Source organism: Anabrus simplex, chromosome 12 (genome assembly GCF_040414725.1).
Source record: "Anabrus simplex isolate iqAnaSimp1 chromosome 12, ASM4041472v1, whole genome shotgun sequence".
In the NCBI taxonomy this organism is placed as follows: Eukaryota; Metazoa; Arthropoda; class Insecta; order Orthoptera; family Tettigoniidae; genus Anabrus; species Anabrus simplex.
Genome location: NC_090276.1, coordinates 28,289,859 through 28,305,073, shown reverse-complemented (window position 1 = coordinate 28,305,073; position 15,215 = coordinate 28,289,859). Strand labels below are relative to the sequence as shown.

The 15,215-nt window shown below is 41.8% G+C and overlaps 1 protein-coding gene across 1 annotated transcript in view; it reads right to left on the bottom strand.

Moving 5' to 3' along the window:
• Positions 1-15,215, bottom strand: part of LOC136884117 (uncharacterized) — a 130,515-nt gene that overhangs the window by 35,748 nt on the left and 79,552 nt on the right. The window contains exons 2-3 of the mRNA XM_067156156.2: positions 6,075-6,216; positions 2,776-2,908 (exon numbers count right to left, since the gene is read on the bottom strand). Of these exons, the coding sequence (XP_067012257.2) occupies positions 2,776-2,908; positions 6,075-6,216 (275 nt within the window). The remainder of the gene's footprint in view (positions 1-2,775; positions 2,909-6,074; positions 6,217-15,215) is intronic.

Here is a 15,215-nt window from a genome sequence, read left to right as displayed (position 1 = left end):
CCTCAAAATATGCGTTTCATACGCACTAAGAATTTATGGGATCTACGTACTAATTCATGCAAATAAGCCCACTGGAATATTAGTGATTATCCTTAAATCACAGAAGATATTCTAATTAAATTAATAAAATAATTTTTCCCAGTCACACGCGTATAGTGTTCCCTACATTTAATATTATTAATTACGACATTTTTTTTATTTACAAATAAAAGTTAATACTAGCATACAAATCTCGTGGTTTAATATATTCAAAAAATGTACTTATCAGATACCGCTTGTGGTTCGCTGCCATCTCGAGGATACACCTGGGATTTAAGAGGAATACATTACGACAGCTCCACTCTTAAATAGTCCTTGGTTCTTCTTCCTCTTCACAACATCCATGTCCCGAATTGTGATCTTCCGTTGTTGGAATCTCTAGACGTTCCCTGAAGAGATGAATGCAGGCACTCAGGCGCGATTCTCGTTGATTCCAATTCTTGGGTTCGATGATCACTCACGAACATAAGGCAAAAATGGGAAAATTAGTTAATAAACACTGTTTATGTGTTTTCACAGAATCTACTGGTGATTAGATCCACTTATAACAAGAAATGGACTAATCCGAATAGTGGTAAGTTTGTATAAATCAATATTCATTTCCCCATTTATCACACAGTCTGATTAATTGTTACCATGAGTGTCCATGGAGTGTACAACATTCCTCCTATAATGAATACCGTTATTTTAATTTTACTGAGCGTCATTCACTGTTTAAATGCTTTTAAATCAGCCACTATTAATCACTGAATACAATCGGCTGTCTCACTACTTCTAAACAACTTGATGCGTTTGCCCTTTCTCTGATGATTGCATCATAAGCCGTCACTGAAGTCGGCGATATTTAAAGGATTAAATGTTAAAATAAGACTTCTATTCATCACCACTGTACTTTATCTCGTATACCACACGGCTTATTTCGCGATATTTACACCGCACTGATATGTTCTTCTTTGACACAGCACTTCATACACTGATATCCATAGTTCGTTACCGACACGTAAATACTGTAGCTGCACAAATTACAATAGGATATTGCATCTAGGTCCGGGTTTTATTTATAGTATCTGGGCTGAGTGGTTGGGGAGGTGGTAGACCACGCCCCTGATCGAGAGTGAGCTCCGGTAAACGGAATCTTTCAGCGATGTGAAAGTAATCAAATTATAGCTCGTGGCCCCTGTTTTATACTGATCTAACGATCAGCGGGTCGTTCACAATCTCAAAAGCGTCTTTTTAGAAATTCACGCGCCAGGGTTCATCTCGCAAGACCTCCCACTTTTTTCCTCACGTTGCCAGATCTTGGCAGTCATCTTTCGTCTGCGTACCACTATACGACATGCGTCATTACCGATCCACTATTAAAGTATTGCGTTTATATGCACCAATAATTAGTATTAAATACGTCGGTTCGAAGGAGACCTGACTTATAAATTTCCATAAATTATCTCAAACAAAGGTGTTCTTTTTCTGATTTTTTGTTAATTGTGGTGAATTGGCACCAATGAATGCGGTGTTGAATCAGTAAGGATTTTTATTTCTTGGGGGTTAACACACCTTAATTCAGCCCACTCTCTGACAAGCTACATTTCCACGCGTAGCGTCATCTCTCCTCCTCTCTCGCACGAAGTGAGAGCGCGATCTCAAGGTTCCGCGGTAATACGCTATTCTTTTCTCGATACAGCGCAGAAAACTGCTTCCTTCGGGCCTGCGTATCGCAACTCGCATCCCGGTTCGGCACGTAGACTGCTAATTACGACATTATATGTCGCAGAATGTTGCGGAAAATGGCATATATGATTGACTAAACCTCCTAACATGCCTACGGCATAGTGATGAACGATTACAACAGTAAAGGGCTAGGAGTGGGAAGGAAGCGGCCATGGCCTTAATTAAGGTACAGCCCCAGCATTTGGCTGGAGTGAAAACTGAAAACCACGGAAAACCATCTTCAGGGCTGCCGGCCGTGGGGTTTGAACCCACTAGCTCCCGAATGCAAGCTCACAGCTGCGCGCCCCTAACCGCACGGCCAACTCGCTCGGTACATGAGAAAAATAATAGGGTACTGTGTGATAACGAAAACTGTGCACTCTAACCAACATGGAGTTTTTGACATCAAAATATAAATGTATGTTTTAGTTTTCCAGTAATTATGTTTCGTTTACTAATTCTATGTTCTTTACGGAAGACTAACATAGCAGAGAAATGATCAATAATTTTCTCTTTTTTTTTTTTTAGAAAAAGCTAGGATCTTAAGCCACGAAGAAAGTTAACAACTGGTGACGAGCACGCCGCGTTGGTGACAGCGTGGTTCTGCCCAGACGGACTGTTCACAAGCAACGTACTATCCAACTGACCAGTCTCCAACACGATGCCTTCCGAACTGAGCGTAGTCACGTGACGCAAACAGGTAGACTGAACCTCTCTCCCCGTGAGAGATGTTATGACACCTCTAGCAAGGCTAAAGAACGCAACTTCAATTACACTGAAGAAAATAATGTCTCCCAAAAAGGTTGTAACCATGGATGAAAATGAACTTACAGCTGCTGTGGATATCAAGATTGACAAATAAAAGCGTGGTATGCTTTTTATTGACGAACTGATGACACTACGGGAAGAAATTCGAACTTGTTGAAAAGTCGGCATGCCACTAGAGCGGAAACTAAAGTGTCGAAAAATAGACAGTTGCTAATTCCAGAGTTAAAAAGAAGGCATGTGTTATTTCTTCTGTATACTTACTTGTTCCGGATGCCAGACCGGTAGCCTTTCAGGTGTCCTACAGCCAGGTTGTAAGAAGAATAAGCGTGGCCTTGATCAGCGGCCATCTTAAACCACTGCATGGCCACTGTGATATTCTGACGAATGCCCTTACCTGAAAATAATAACAATATGAAATTCTATGGTCATATCTATAGAATGGACACCAAAAGACTCACCAAAATATTATTTATTATAGGCACAGAATACCAAGATAAACCGGCTAGAAGAACCACTACTGTTGGCGGCCCTGAAGGCGGTTTTCCGTGATTTCCCATTTTTACACCAGGCAAATGCTGGGGCTGAACCTTAATTAAGGTCATGGTCGCTTCCTTCCCATTCCTAGCCCTTTCCTACCCCATCGTCACCATAAGACTTATCTGAGTCAGTGCGACGTAAAGCAAATTGTAAAAAAAGAACTTACAAATGCGGATGCTTTGGAAACACTAGTACCGTAACTTAGCGCAAATTTACGAAGAAAAATGTAAAATAAAACTGGTAAGAAATGTTCAGAAAAACAGAAGAAACAATATAGCGAATTCATGAAGAGATTCTGGAAGGATACGAAGGCGAAAACCATCAAGTGATCAAGTCAACTAACAAGTTCTATCTGAATGGGCAAGCGAATAATAATAATAATAATAATAATAATAATAATAATAATAATAATAATAATAATAATAATAATAATAATTCGACATTATCAAACTGTAATTAGATCTGAAGCATTATATTCAGCAGAATGTTTAACACTTCGAATGATTAACCTGCTTGGGAAACTGGCAATTACGGAAAGGAGGATTATCGGAAAAATTCTTGGTCTCAACCTCAAAGATGGCGTTTCCAGACTTGGGAGTAAGTTAGAAATATACACCCACGCCGAAAAGATATCTAGCGTAATCCGGAAAAGAAGGATAACTTTTTATGCTCACCTCTTTCATATTGCCAGCTAAAACAATCTGTAAACGTTTCTTATCGTACTTCAGAAGTCTCTAAACTATTCCTCATTGGTTTGCGGAAATCGACAAGGATCTTCACAAGTATGGAATCTCAGAAACAGGCATTCAACTCCGAGCACCACTCAAACACAAACTCGGACGGGTTCACCAAGAAGTCCCAACTCGAAAGAAGCATGTCCATTCTGATGCATGGAAGAAAGAACTCTCCGAAAGGATGAAAACTTGGTGGGCCCGCAAGAAGTTGGGATTTCACGGCCCTTAGTTGTCATAGGCCTAATCATGATAATAATAATAAGAAGAAGCAGAAGAAGGTAATAAATAATGTTACTGGCTTTACGTTCCACTAACTACTTTTTCGGTTTTCGGAGACGCCGAGGTGCTGGAATTTTGTCCCGAAGGCTGACGTATTTGAGCACCTACAAATACCACCGGACTGAGCCAGGATCGAACCTGCCAAGTTGGGTCAGAAGGTCAGCGCGTCATCAGTCTGAGCCACTCATCCCGGAGCAGAAGAATGAGAAGAAGAAGGGAATGCCGAATTTAGGGTTACCACATGCTTTTAGCGGAGTTTAGGACTTAATGGTAGAATATGTAGGATATTCTAAGAAAATGTAGAACATCGGGAAATTATACACTGACATGGCGTATGGCTTTTAGTGCCGAGAGTGTCCGAGGACAAGTTTGGCTCGCGAGAAGCAGGCCTTTTGATTTGACAACCCGTAGGCGACCTGCGCGTCGTGATGAGGATGAAATGGTGATGAAGACGACACATAAACCCAGCCCAGCCCCCGTGCCAGCGAAATTAACCAATTATGGTTAAAATTCCTAACCCTGCCGGGAATCGAACTCGGGACCCCTGTGACCAAAGGCCAGCACGCTAACCATTTAGCTATGGAGCCGGACAATTGTACACTGATATGTAGACATGAGCAATATTTAATGCATGTTATTCTCACATTAAATATACCAAGAACAAAATCAGCCCCACGTTTATATATATATCATGCACATTTAAGAGACATACTGATTGGTTGCAAAATACCTGGTCAGTTTGAACCATAATCATGAAACGCACAGTAGTTTATGTGTTCTTCTTATTCTTAACCTGTTTACTCTCCAGGGTCGGTTTTTCCCTCGGACTCAGCGAGGGAACCTACCTCTACCGCCTCGAGGGCAATGTCCTGGAGCTTCAGACTCTGGGTCGGGGGATACATCTGGGGAGGATGACCAGTACCTCGCCCAGGCGGCCTCACCTGCTATGCTGAACAGGGGCCTTGCGGGGGGATGGGAAGGTTGGAAGGGATAGACAAGGAAGAGGGAAGGAAGCGGCCGTGGTTTTAAGTTGGGTACCATCCCGGCCTTTGCCTGGAGGAGAAGTGGAAAACCACGGAAAACCACTTCCAGGATCGCTGAGGTGGAAATCGAACCCACCTCTACTCAGTTGACCTCCCTAGGCTGAGTGAACCCCGTTCCAGCCCTCGTACCACTTTTCAAATTTCGTTGCAGAGCCGGGAATCGAACCCGGGCCTCCGGGGGTGGCAGCTAATCACACTAACCACTACACCACGGAGGCGGACAGTTGAAGTGTTTGAAGTTATATTTAGGTAAAGCATGCCCTTCATAAATCAACAGTGTGTTTTGTTCCTCTCATTTGTCCATTGAGCGGAAATCAACGGGGGGAAAAACTCTACATTTGTACGTTTCTAGATGACATCACTTCAGTGCTGTTTTGTTCAAGAATTTGGTTTCAAATTTGCCATCTGCAACCACAATAACCACGTCGAAAACTGGATATTGCTTTCAGAAACAATCGTCCACGCGGTCAAGCTACTTACAAATGTATTCTTTCTTTCGCGAATGGATAATACGTCTTTTTAAACCACTGATTGTTAGCATGTACAGTATAAGTGCTTAGAATGGAGTCTATCTGTCTCGAATTAACATCATCAACTTCCCGACACCATCATCACCATGGCAACCAGTATTCGTCTATGTATACTTTTTTTTTTTGCTAGTGGCTTTACGTCGCACCAACACAGATAGGTCGTATGGCGACGATAGGATAGGGAAGGGGTAGGAGTTGGAAGGAAGCGGCCGTGGCCTTAATTAAGGCACAGCCCCGACATTTGCCTGGTGTGAAAATGGGAAACCACGGAAAACTATCATCAGAAATGTACAGACAAAATGTCAGACACATTGACCTTTATAGGTCATATTTTCATGGGTTTTAAAGTGATGACTTTCTTTTTTTCTAAGCTTTTTTAAATTTTTGGTTCTTATATCATAAACTTTGGGGCAATAGACATGGATTTGTCAGCTCACCTTGCATGTACCGAAGGCCTACTACATACTGTGCCTCTGGACGGCCGAATACAGCCAACATTCTGGCTACGTAAAAGTGAGTTTCATCGGCGTGGAATACGAAACAGTAGACAACAGCCACAGCAAGCACGATCGCAGTTCCCTGCAAACAGAGAGTGTTACGCATCAATTGAGACAAGGTTGTTCACCTGCAGCAGTAAACACATTAACAGAGATTGTATTCTTCTCATTTTCATCCTTGGCTGGCCACTCCCGACTGAAAAAAAAAAACCTACACAAAGCATCAGGCAATGGAAATAAAGTACCTATATTAACCCCTTTAATTTAACATTTAAAGAATATAAATTTTAGTACAAAAACTTCCAATTTTTATTCCTGAAATTTAATATTTATTACAAACATACCTTATGGAGAACTATAATATAAAAACAAGTATTCACAAAACAGTTATTAGATATTTTTAATAAGAACCGGTATTAAAAGCCCGAACTGGACTGTTTAGCATTTGCAGACAATATGGTACTATTTGTCCAAGACATCCCCGATTTACAAAACCAACTTGAACTCCTGCAAGAACAAGCAGCGATAATTGGGTTACAAATGTCATTTGAAAAAACAACATTTATGACAGACATCAAAACTGCCTCATCTGAACTCCAAATTGGCTCCAACCGCATCTCTCGAGTGAATAAATTTAAATGTTTAGGTGAGTGGATTACGGAAAATTGTAACGAAAATAAATCTATTGAATTGTGACTCCAGAAAATGTTGACTGCATTTCAGTTTTAAAAAATACAACGAAAACAGTATTTCCTGGAATTGCAAAATCCGACATTATACTACAGTAATCAAAACCAAAACTCTCTACGTATCAGAAACTCTCAATCTTCAAAACAAAACACTAAAGGACAATTAGAAGATAATGAACGTAAACTAATGAGAAAAATCCTAGGACCGAGAATCAAAGATGGAGTACATTTTCCACAACCAAATGTGGAAATATATAAAAGAATCTCCAAAATTACAGACACAATGCGCATGTAAAGAACACAATAGATGGGGCACTTAGAAAAATAAAACCACTACATCAAATTGGTACAAACAGACAGAGAAAGACCTGAAGGAATAAGGATCACCAAATCTACTAGACCGAGATGAATTCAGAAAACTCACAGTCACACGGGGTTTTGTGGATGATGAGAGAAAGACTAACCGACATGTACGGTCCCTGCAACGAAAACACACCCACTCACTGCGTATGAAGGAATACTGGGCTAAAAGGAAAAGCCAACAAATTTTGATTCCGGTGGTGGGGGTGATTACTGTTTTAAGAAAGGTACTACTAGGCAACTATCCTCGATGTAATTAATCAGAGAGAAAAAATGGAAGATATCCGACACTTCGAAAATGAAGGTATCGGCCAAAGAAAGACAAGGGCCACGAAGGGCGTGACAATGAAAGACACCCTAGCCCTCGGAAACCTAATAGCGTCGGGGTCGGAAAAGAACAAGAGTTGACCAAGGGAGGTCGGATAAGATAGATAAAAGTGAGGAGTGTGGCACAAGTAAATGGAAGCAATGCAACGACTCAACTAAGGGCCCCGTGGTCGCCAACCAGCCCTCCTAATTTCAGAGCCTTTGGGGCCTTTTTTGTCGCCTCTTACGACGGGCAGGGAATAATGTGGTATTCTACCGCCCCCCACCCACAGGGGGAAATTTTGATTCCGCATGGTCCTAACGGACCCATTCGCGACGACGAAGAAGAAAACCCCGAATATATTCCTTGCAGTTAGAAATAAATGCAGATTCTGTGAAATACTTTCAACAGAGTATGTTTCGTAAACAATTACCAATAAAAATTTTAGAGACTGTACTAAAATTTACGGTGAGAAAATACATTTTACAATGAAAAGAAAATGCACTCAAAAATAAGGCACATTGCAGCAAAACATTACAATGAAAAACAAGACAGATTACAAAGAAAAAGATCAATAAAATGAAGACATAATTTCTCTCGTAATTCTGCATTTTTAAATAGTTACTTACGAAAAGTAACTGTTTTAAGGTTCAAAACGGTGCAGTAAAATTAATTATATTTGACAACAGTGTTAAAATTCGAGAACGTTAGCACAGGACATAAGTATATACTGTAAAATTAATGATAATATATAAATATTGTAGTGATAGAAACCAAATATGAACAACAGTAATATAAAACACTAACACAGAACATTATAGTCTTTGATGCCTTCAAATAATCAACAAGTTTAATTAAGAAGACTTGCAGTTTTGTAGCTTTTCGAATATGCTTAGGAAGGCTCCTGTAAAACTTGACAGCCTCAAAGACTTACTTGATTTACAATGTATTTTGGTAGCTCTTCTTGTATTGTATGGATGTACATCAGAATTCAAGTTGCATACAGTGCTAGAATGAAATTGTCGTTTGTTAAATTTATACAACATAATAGCTGAAGCTTTTTATGAAGACGATCTAGTGTTAGAACATTACAATACTGTAGACCTGCGTGTTCGGTGTTAAGGTGGGTACGTTGAAGAGTGTTCTTTTTTAATTGTTCTTCATCGCAGCTTGTCCAAATATGAATCATATAATTCAGGTGACTTTCAGTTAGAGCATACCTCCTGTGGGTGGGGGACGCAGATAAAGGATACACCCACCGTATCCCCTACCTTTCGTAAGAGGCGAATAAAAGGGGCGATCAAGGGATGATACTTTTGGAACCATGAGACTATCTGTGATTAACACTTTTACGCGATGAACACCCTGGGTCGACTTTACTTGCGATTAGTACTACTACAGGTGCCTCGTGCCTGGTTGTGCTCCCTCTTAGAGCAATAATCACTACTACCTGAGGAACTCGTACCGCTACTGCCTCCAGCTGAATCTGTGATTAGTGTCATCAAGGGAGCATTACTATGGGAGTAGTAACGTTATATGAACACAATGGGTATGTGTTGCCTGTAGGTGGTGCCATAATGTGTGACTCACAGTGGGCCTACATTGCCTATGATTAGCACCACTATGCGAGCGACACCATGAGCATACGTATTGTAAACGTGAGGAACACCTGGATCTGGCCGGTGGCCGTAATTAGTACCTCTATGTGAGGAACGCCATGGGTCTGTGTCGCTTGTGAGTAGTACCCTTATGTAGAGCCCTGCGCGGATATACAAAATAATATCCGCAACCGCTCCGCATCCGCGAATGGTTATCCATATCCACGATTTGTTATCCGCGGGTATTGTAAATATTTAACTACAGTATATTATATCCGAGGTATTGAAACAGATCCGTTAACATAATACAATAGGCCTGACACCTGGCACCAGAATCCCTACAGTCACAGGTTTATGAGAGATTTTCTCTTGTGACAACTACCGACTTATTGACCTTTGTTCCTTCCTTCCATTAATTGCGAGCAGGAGTCAAGTTAGGCTTAGGTCAGATTTACGGCTTTATGGTCTCAAGGCTCTTTATATATCACCAGTCTCCCATAACACTGTCAAGGGTCACCTAACCACAAGCAAAAATAAGAGTATACCGGAGTGAAAATCAATAAACGTCATTATTTAGAAATTATCAGCAAAATTATTCGCACTGTCATAAAGTTTGTATCCACCAAGACATTAACTTCGCGGATATCGGCATCCGTGCAGGGCTCTACCCTTACGTGAGGAACACAGTGGGTCTGTGTTGCCTGTGAGTAGTGCCATTATGTGTGACATACGTTGGGTCTACATTACCTGTGATTAGTACCACCATGCGAGGAACACCATGATTCTTCATTACCTGTGATTAGTACTATAATAGGAGAAACATCATGGCCCTGCTTTAACAGCGATTAATACTATTATGAGGGGCCGGTGACCTGGATTTTGGACCCCTTTGGACAACAAGCGTTATCCCAGAAAATAAGGCATTGAGAGTCGAATCCATTCATTAGTTTGGATTCATGGTCATTTTTTCGTCATTGTTCGTTCGTTTTAGATTCTATTCAGTGGATACATTCTGAAGTTTTAATTATCGCTTCATTTCGTTGCACCTCGTATCATTAGGTGGCGATGACCTAGCTGTTAGGCCCCTTAAACAACAGCAAAAATCATCATCATCCTCCTCCTCCTCCTCATCATCATCATCAATACTCTTCAACAGCCCACAAGAAACCTTTTATTTTAATCGGCTGAGTACACCAATAGCAAGCGTCACTCTATCACAAAATGTGTTGATGTGATTCTCCCACGTTAGTGATTCATCCGTGATAATTCCTAAAAATGTGGTCGCTTGAACTGGTCATAGAAACTTACGGTTACGTTTAGAGGAAAAGTATGCAAAGGTTTGGGAAATATGACTATAGTTCGTATGTTGATTAAATGTTGGTTGGTTTATAGTAAGAAAAATCCGAAAAATGAAAATATCAGCCAATGAAAGACAAGAGCCACGAATGGCGTGAAAATGAAAGCCTCCCTAGGACTCGACACTTAATAACGTCGCGGTCGGAAAATAACAAGTGTTGATGAAAGGAGGTCGGATAGAAAATACGAAAGTGAGGAGTATGGTACAAGTAAGTGGAAGCATTACTAGGACTTAACTAAGGGACCCGGGGTTGCCAACCCACTCTCTCATGTTATTAGCCTATGGGACCCCTTTTAGTCGCCTCTTAGGACAGGCAGGGGCTACCGTGGATGCTATTCTACCGCCCCAGTACCTATTAAAATAATAATCACCACCACCACCACTTTAAAATAAATCAAATACAAATAAATACATAACGAGCACACACACCTTTTATAGTTTTTGGTTCCACTAGAACTTCAGCCTAAGTAACATTACCGCACCTGTAAGGAATAACCATGACATTAATCCTCTCAACATCAAGGCGATGCTAATGAGCTTGTCCTCTCTTCTAATTATTGTAGTTTAGAGAACCGTGGCCACATACGAAAGCTGCCAGTATCTATTTACTTTTTTACCACCAGATACCATATGTACAAGGTATTTCAAGTATTTCGAGTGTCGTGTCCAATTTGCAATGTGTCTGGAATTACAGCTGCCCAAATGATACGCATAAGATATGATACATATGATGTCTTATGACTTATGTCTTTTGTAAATGGATAAAAAGTGAATTCTTACAGAGAAAAAGAAAACCACAAGATACGAACTGGTTGCTCCCATTATGCATAGCTCTCCTCTCGAAAAAAGAACGCCAAGACGATATCCGGCGAGCTACATATACTATTGCCAAGAGAGCTGAAAAGTGCATTGAAACTGGTCGTGGGAGGATTTGTACTGTGAACTAATTCGAAGGAAGTAGGTTTGTGCATCAATAAATGCACCCATAAGTCATTGGGGTTGAACTGTTGCAGCGGCGTTCTACAAAATTAACAACAATTCCTTGAAAATGTAAAATATCAAAGAGAAATGTTAGTAGAATATTTATAAATGTTGCAAGCATGTTATATTAACATTCAGTAGCAATATCTGTAGCCAAAATTCATGTTTGCTCGTTAAAAAAAATTATTTCGTTCTCGCTCCCGAAAACGTGACTGTAATTCAATATAAAAATTCGAATTTTCTCTTGATTAAGAGAAAATAAATGTAGCTCAGTTTTGAAGTTAATTTAGTGAAAACTAGACCTGGCTGTTCTCCAGATAATCAGCTTCAACCTCGAGTCGGCATACGAGGGCTGTGAATAAAGTAGCGGCAACGTAGTCCAGACTACAGGAGATCGGGCATGCGCACATAGGATATGGGAGTGGTCAGATGGTGCTGATGTCGATGTGAAATGCACATCTGACGGGCATCCAGTTGGGAGTGTTGTTGCTGTGTGGCGTTGAAGTGAAGAGTGCCGGTTTCACCACTGTAAAGCATGTTTTCAAAAGGTGATCAGCGTTCGTGGATTAAAATCGAGGTTGTCCGTGACAAAAATGCATCAGAATGTTATCGAAAATTACGTGAAGCCTGTGACGAGAATGCATTATCGTATAGGACGGTTGCACGATGGGTCAAGGCGTTTCATGTGGGTCGGAATGAGACCACGGATTTGAACCGCAAGGTCGGCCGTCCATTCCTCAAGATCAAATTGACATCTTGAGTGGTCTTGTTTACGTACACCATCGATAGACTGTGCGGGAATTATCCGTAGAGGTTGGTCTCAGTCATCAAACGGTGTGGCACATACTGACGAAATGTCTTAATATGAGGAAAACTGCGTATCATTGGGTTCCATATCAAATCACCGACGTACAGAAATGGCACCGGTATGCAGTGGCTGGCAAACATCTGGACAGATAGTGCAAGGAAGGAGACGCATTTCTGCAGCGTATTGTCGTCATTGATGAGACGGGGGCACGAACCTAAGAGTCTGCATTAAAGCGTCAATCGAATGAATGGTATCACCCAGGTTCGCCACGTCCATAGAAATTTCGACAGGAACGCAGTCGGGTGAAGCTTATGCTGACTGTGGTGTACGACTACGAGGGTGTTATTTTTACGCATGCTGTGTCTCAGGGACAACCCGTTAACAGTGACTATTATTGCCGATTTCTGGAGCGACATCTGCGTCCGGCTATGCGGCGCAAACGTCCGCTTTTATTGCGAGACGATCGTCATATCTCGTTGCATGACAACGGACGTTCTTATTACAACGGTGGCATTGGGAGTTATTACAACGGTGGCATTGGGAGATCTTGGAAAACCTTCCATACTAACCAAACGTGACTTCGATCTACTTCCGAAGTTGAAGGAACCCCTTCGATGCCACCAATTCCTGACGTGACATCTGTACTCGGCGCAGTAGGGCGCTCCGTCGCTGTCATCAACAGAGAAAACCTTGCAAACAGTCCCCAACGGCCTTCCGATATTTCGCAGAAGGTAACAGACTCTGCGGGTGACTACATTGAAGGAATGTAATGCAATTGCACTTGTTAGGTAATTGAATATTGCCTTCTATCAATATTGCCACTACTTTATATACAACCCTCGCACTTTCTGCGCCGAAGGAGCAAGAGGATCCGTGCACTGACTACGTTACATCTCATAATCTTCAGGCCATCGGCCTGAGCAGTGGTCAGTCGGTAGGCCAAGGTTTATCAGAGCTGTTGTGCCATATGGTTTTGTTTCATTAACTACTAATACTATAATTCTTCTTCTTCTACTTCTTATCTTCATGACATTTTCCCAATTTATTGGAGTAGGCACTTGATATGGACTTCGCCTAGTTTTACGGATGGACTCCTTTCCTGATGCCAATACTGTGTGGAGGAATGTATTTGCTATAGCGTGTTTCTGTGGTGGTTAGTAGAATGATGTGTCGTGTGTAGCTGAGGAAAAGTGTATTAAACGAGCACAAACACCGAATCTCAGGGCCAAAGGAATTAATCAAACGCATATAAAATCCTCGACCCGGACAGAAATCGAACCCAGGGCCGTCTGAACCAAAGACTAGTTCGCCGAGTATTCAGCCAAGGAGCTGCACAAATAATATAATTTCATTTCATTGTCCATTTTACTTCCATGGCTGGTTTTCCCCCCGGACTCAACGAGGGATCCCACCTCTATCGCCTCAAGGGCAGTGTCCTAGAACGTGAGATTTTGGGTCGGGGTAAACAACTGGGAAAGAGGACCAGTACCATTCTCAAGCTTCACCTGCTATGCTGAACAGGGGCCTTGTGGGAGGATGGGAAGATTGGAAGTGATAGACAAGGAAGAGGGAAGGAAGCGGCCATGGTCTTACGTTAGGTAACATCTCGGCATCTGTCTGGAGAAGATGTGAGAAACCACGAAAAACCACTTCGAGGATGGCTGTGGTGGGAATCGAACGCCCCTCTACTCAGTTGACCTTCCGAGGCTGAGTGGACCCCGTTCCAGTCCTCGTACCACTTTGCAAATTTCGTGGCAGAGCCGGGAATCGAACCCGGGCCTCCAGAGGTGGCAGCTAATCACACAAACCACTACACCACACAGGCGGACTAATAACATATTTGCTTTACTTTTATGTTATGCAATTTTAGCACAATTTTAACAAAGTTGAAACAGGTAGATGAAAATGAAAATCCACAGCCTGTTTCCAGTCATTTGACCGGGTCAGGAATGGAATGAATGAAGGTCCCATCTAGCGGCGAGGAGAGGAATTGTGCCGGCTACCGAAGCCTGCCGCACTCCTCTTGGGCAATGATTAGTGAATGGCAGATGAAATGAAATGACATTGGAGAGTGCTGCTGGATTGAAATGTGACAGGGAAAATCGGAGTACCCGGAGAAAAACCTGTCCCGCCTCCGCTTTGTCCAGTACAAATCTCACATGGAGTGACCGGGATATGAACCACAGAATCCAGCGATGAGAGGTCACGTGGGCCACGGAGGCTCTCTGAAACAGGTAGATAATTTCAAGTATTTAGATGTGTGTTCTCCCAGGATGGCAGTATAGTAAGTGACACTGAATCAATGTGCAGTAAAGCTAATGCAGTGAACTCGCAGTTTCGATCAACAGTATTCTGTAAGAAGGAAGTCAGCTCTCAGACGAAACTTATCTTTAAATCGGTCTGTTTTCAGACCAGCTTTGCATTGCGGGAGTGAAAGCTGGGTGGACTCAGGGTATCTTATTCGTAAGTTAGAAGTAACAGACATGAAATTAGCGAGAATGATTGCTGGTACAAACGGGTGGAAACAATGGCAGGAGGGTACGCGGAACGATGAGATAAAGGTTAAGTTAGGAATGAGCTCGATGGATGAAGCTGTTCGCACTAACCGGTTTCGGTGGTGGGGTCATGTGAGGCGAATGGAGGAGGATAGGTTACATAGTTCGACTGTATACCGTATATATGCCAGACTTTCTGACAAACTGTTGGAAAACAATTCCTGTCCAATTTTGATAGAAGAGGCAGAATATCCCACTTGTATTAACTGCAGATGTGATACCGAGAAGCAGTTTTGTGAACACTAGTTCGCATTCGGTAAGTTGAGGATGATTTTGCACAGCTACAGCTGTCGTCAAGCCGCCAAAATATGACTGAACTATGACGCTTCTACGAAAATAGCCCAAAATATGACCTTATGACAAAAAATAGCCAAAATATGCATTTATATGACAAATAAAAATCACTTACTTGTGACGATAACCAAC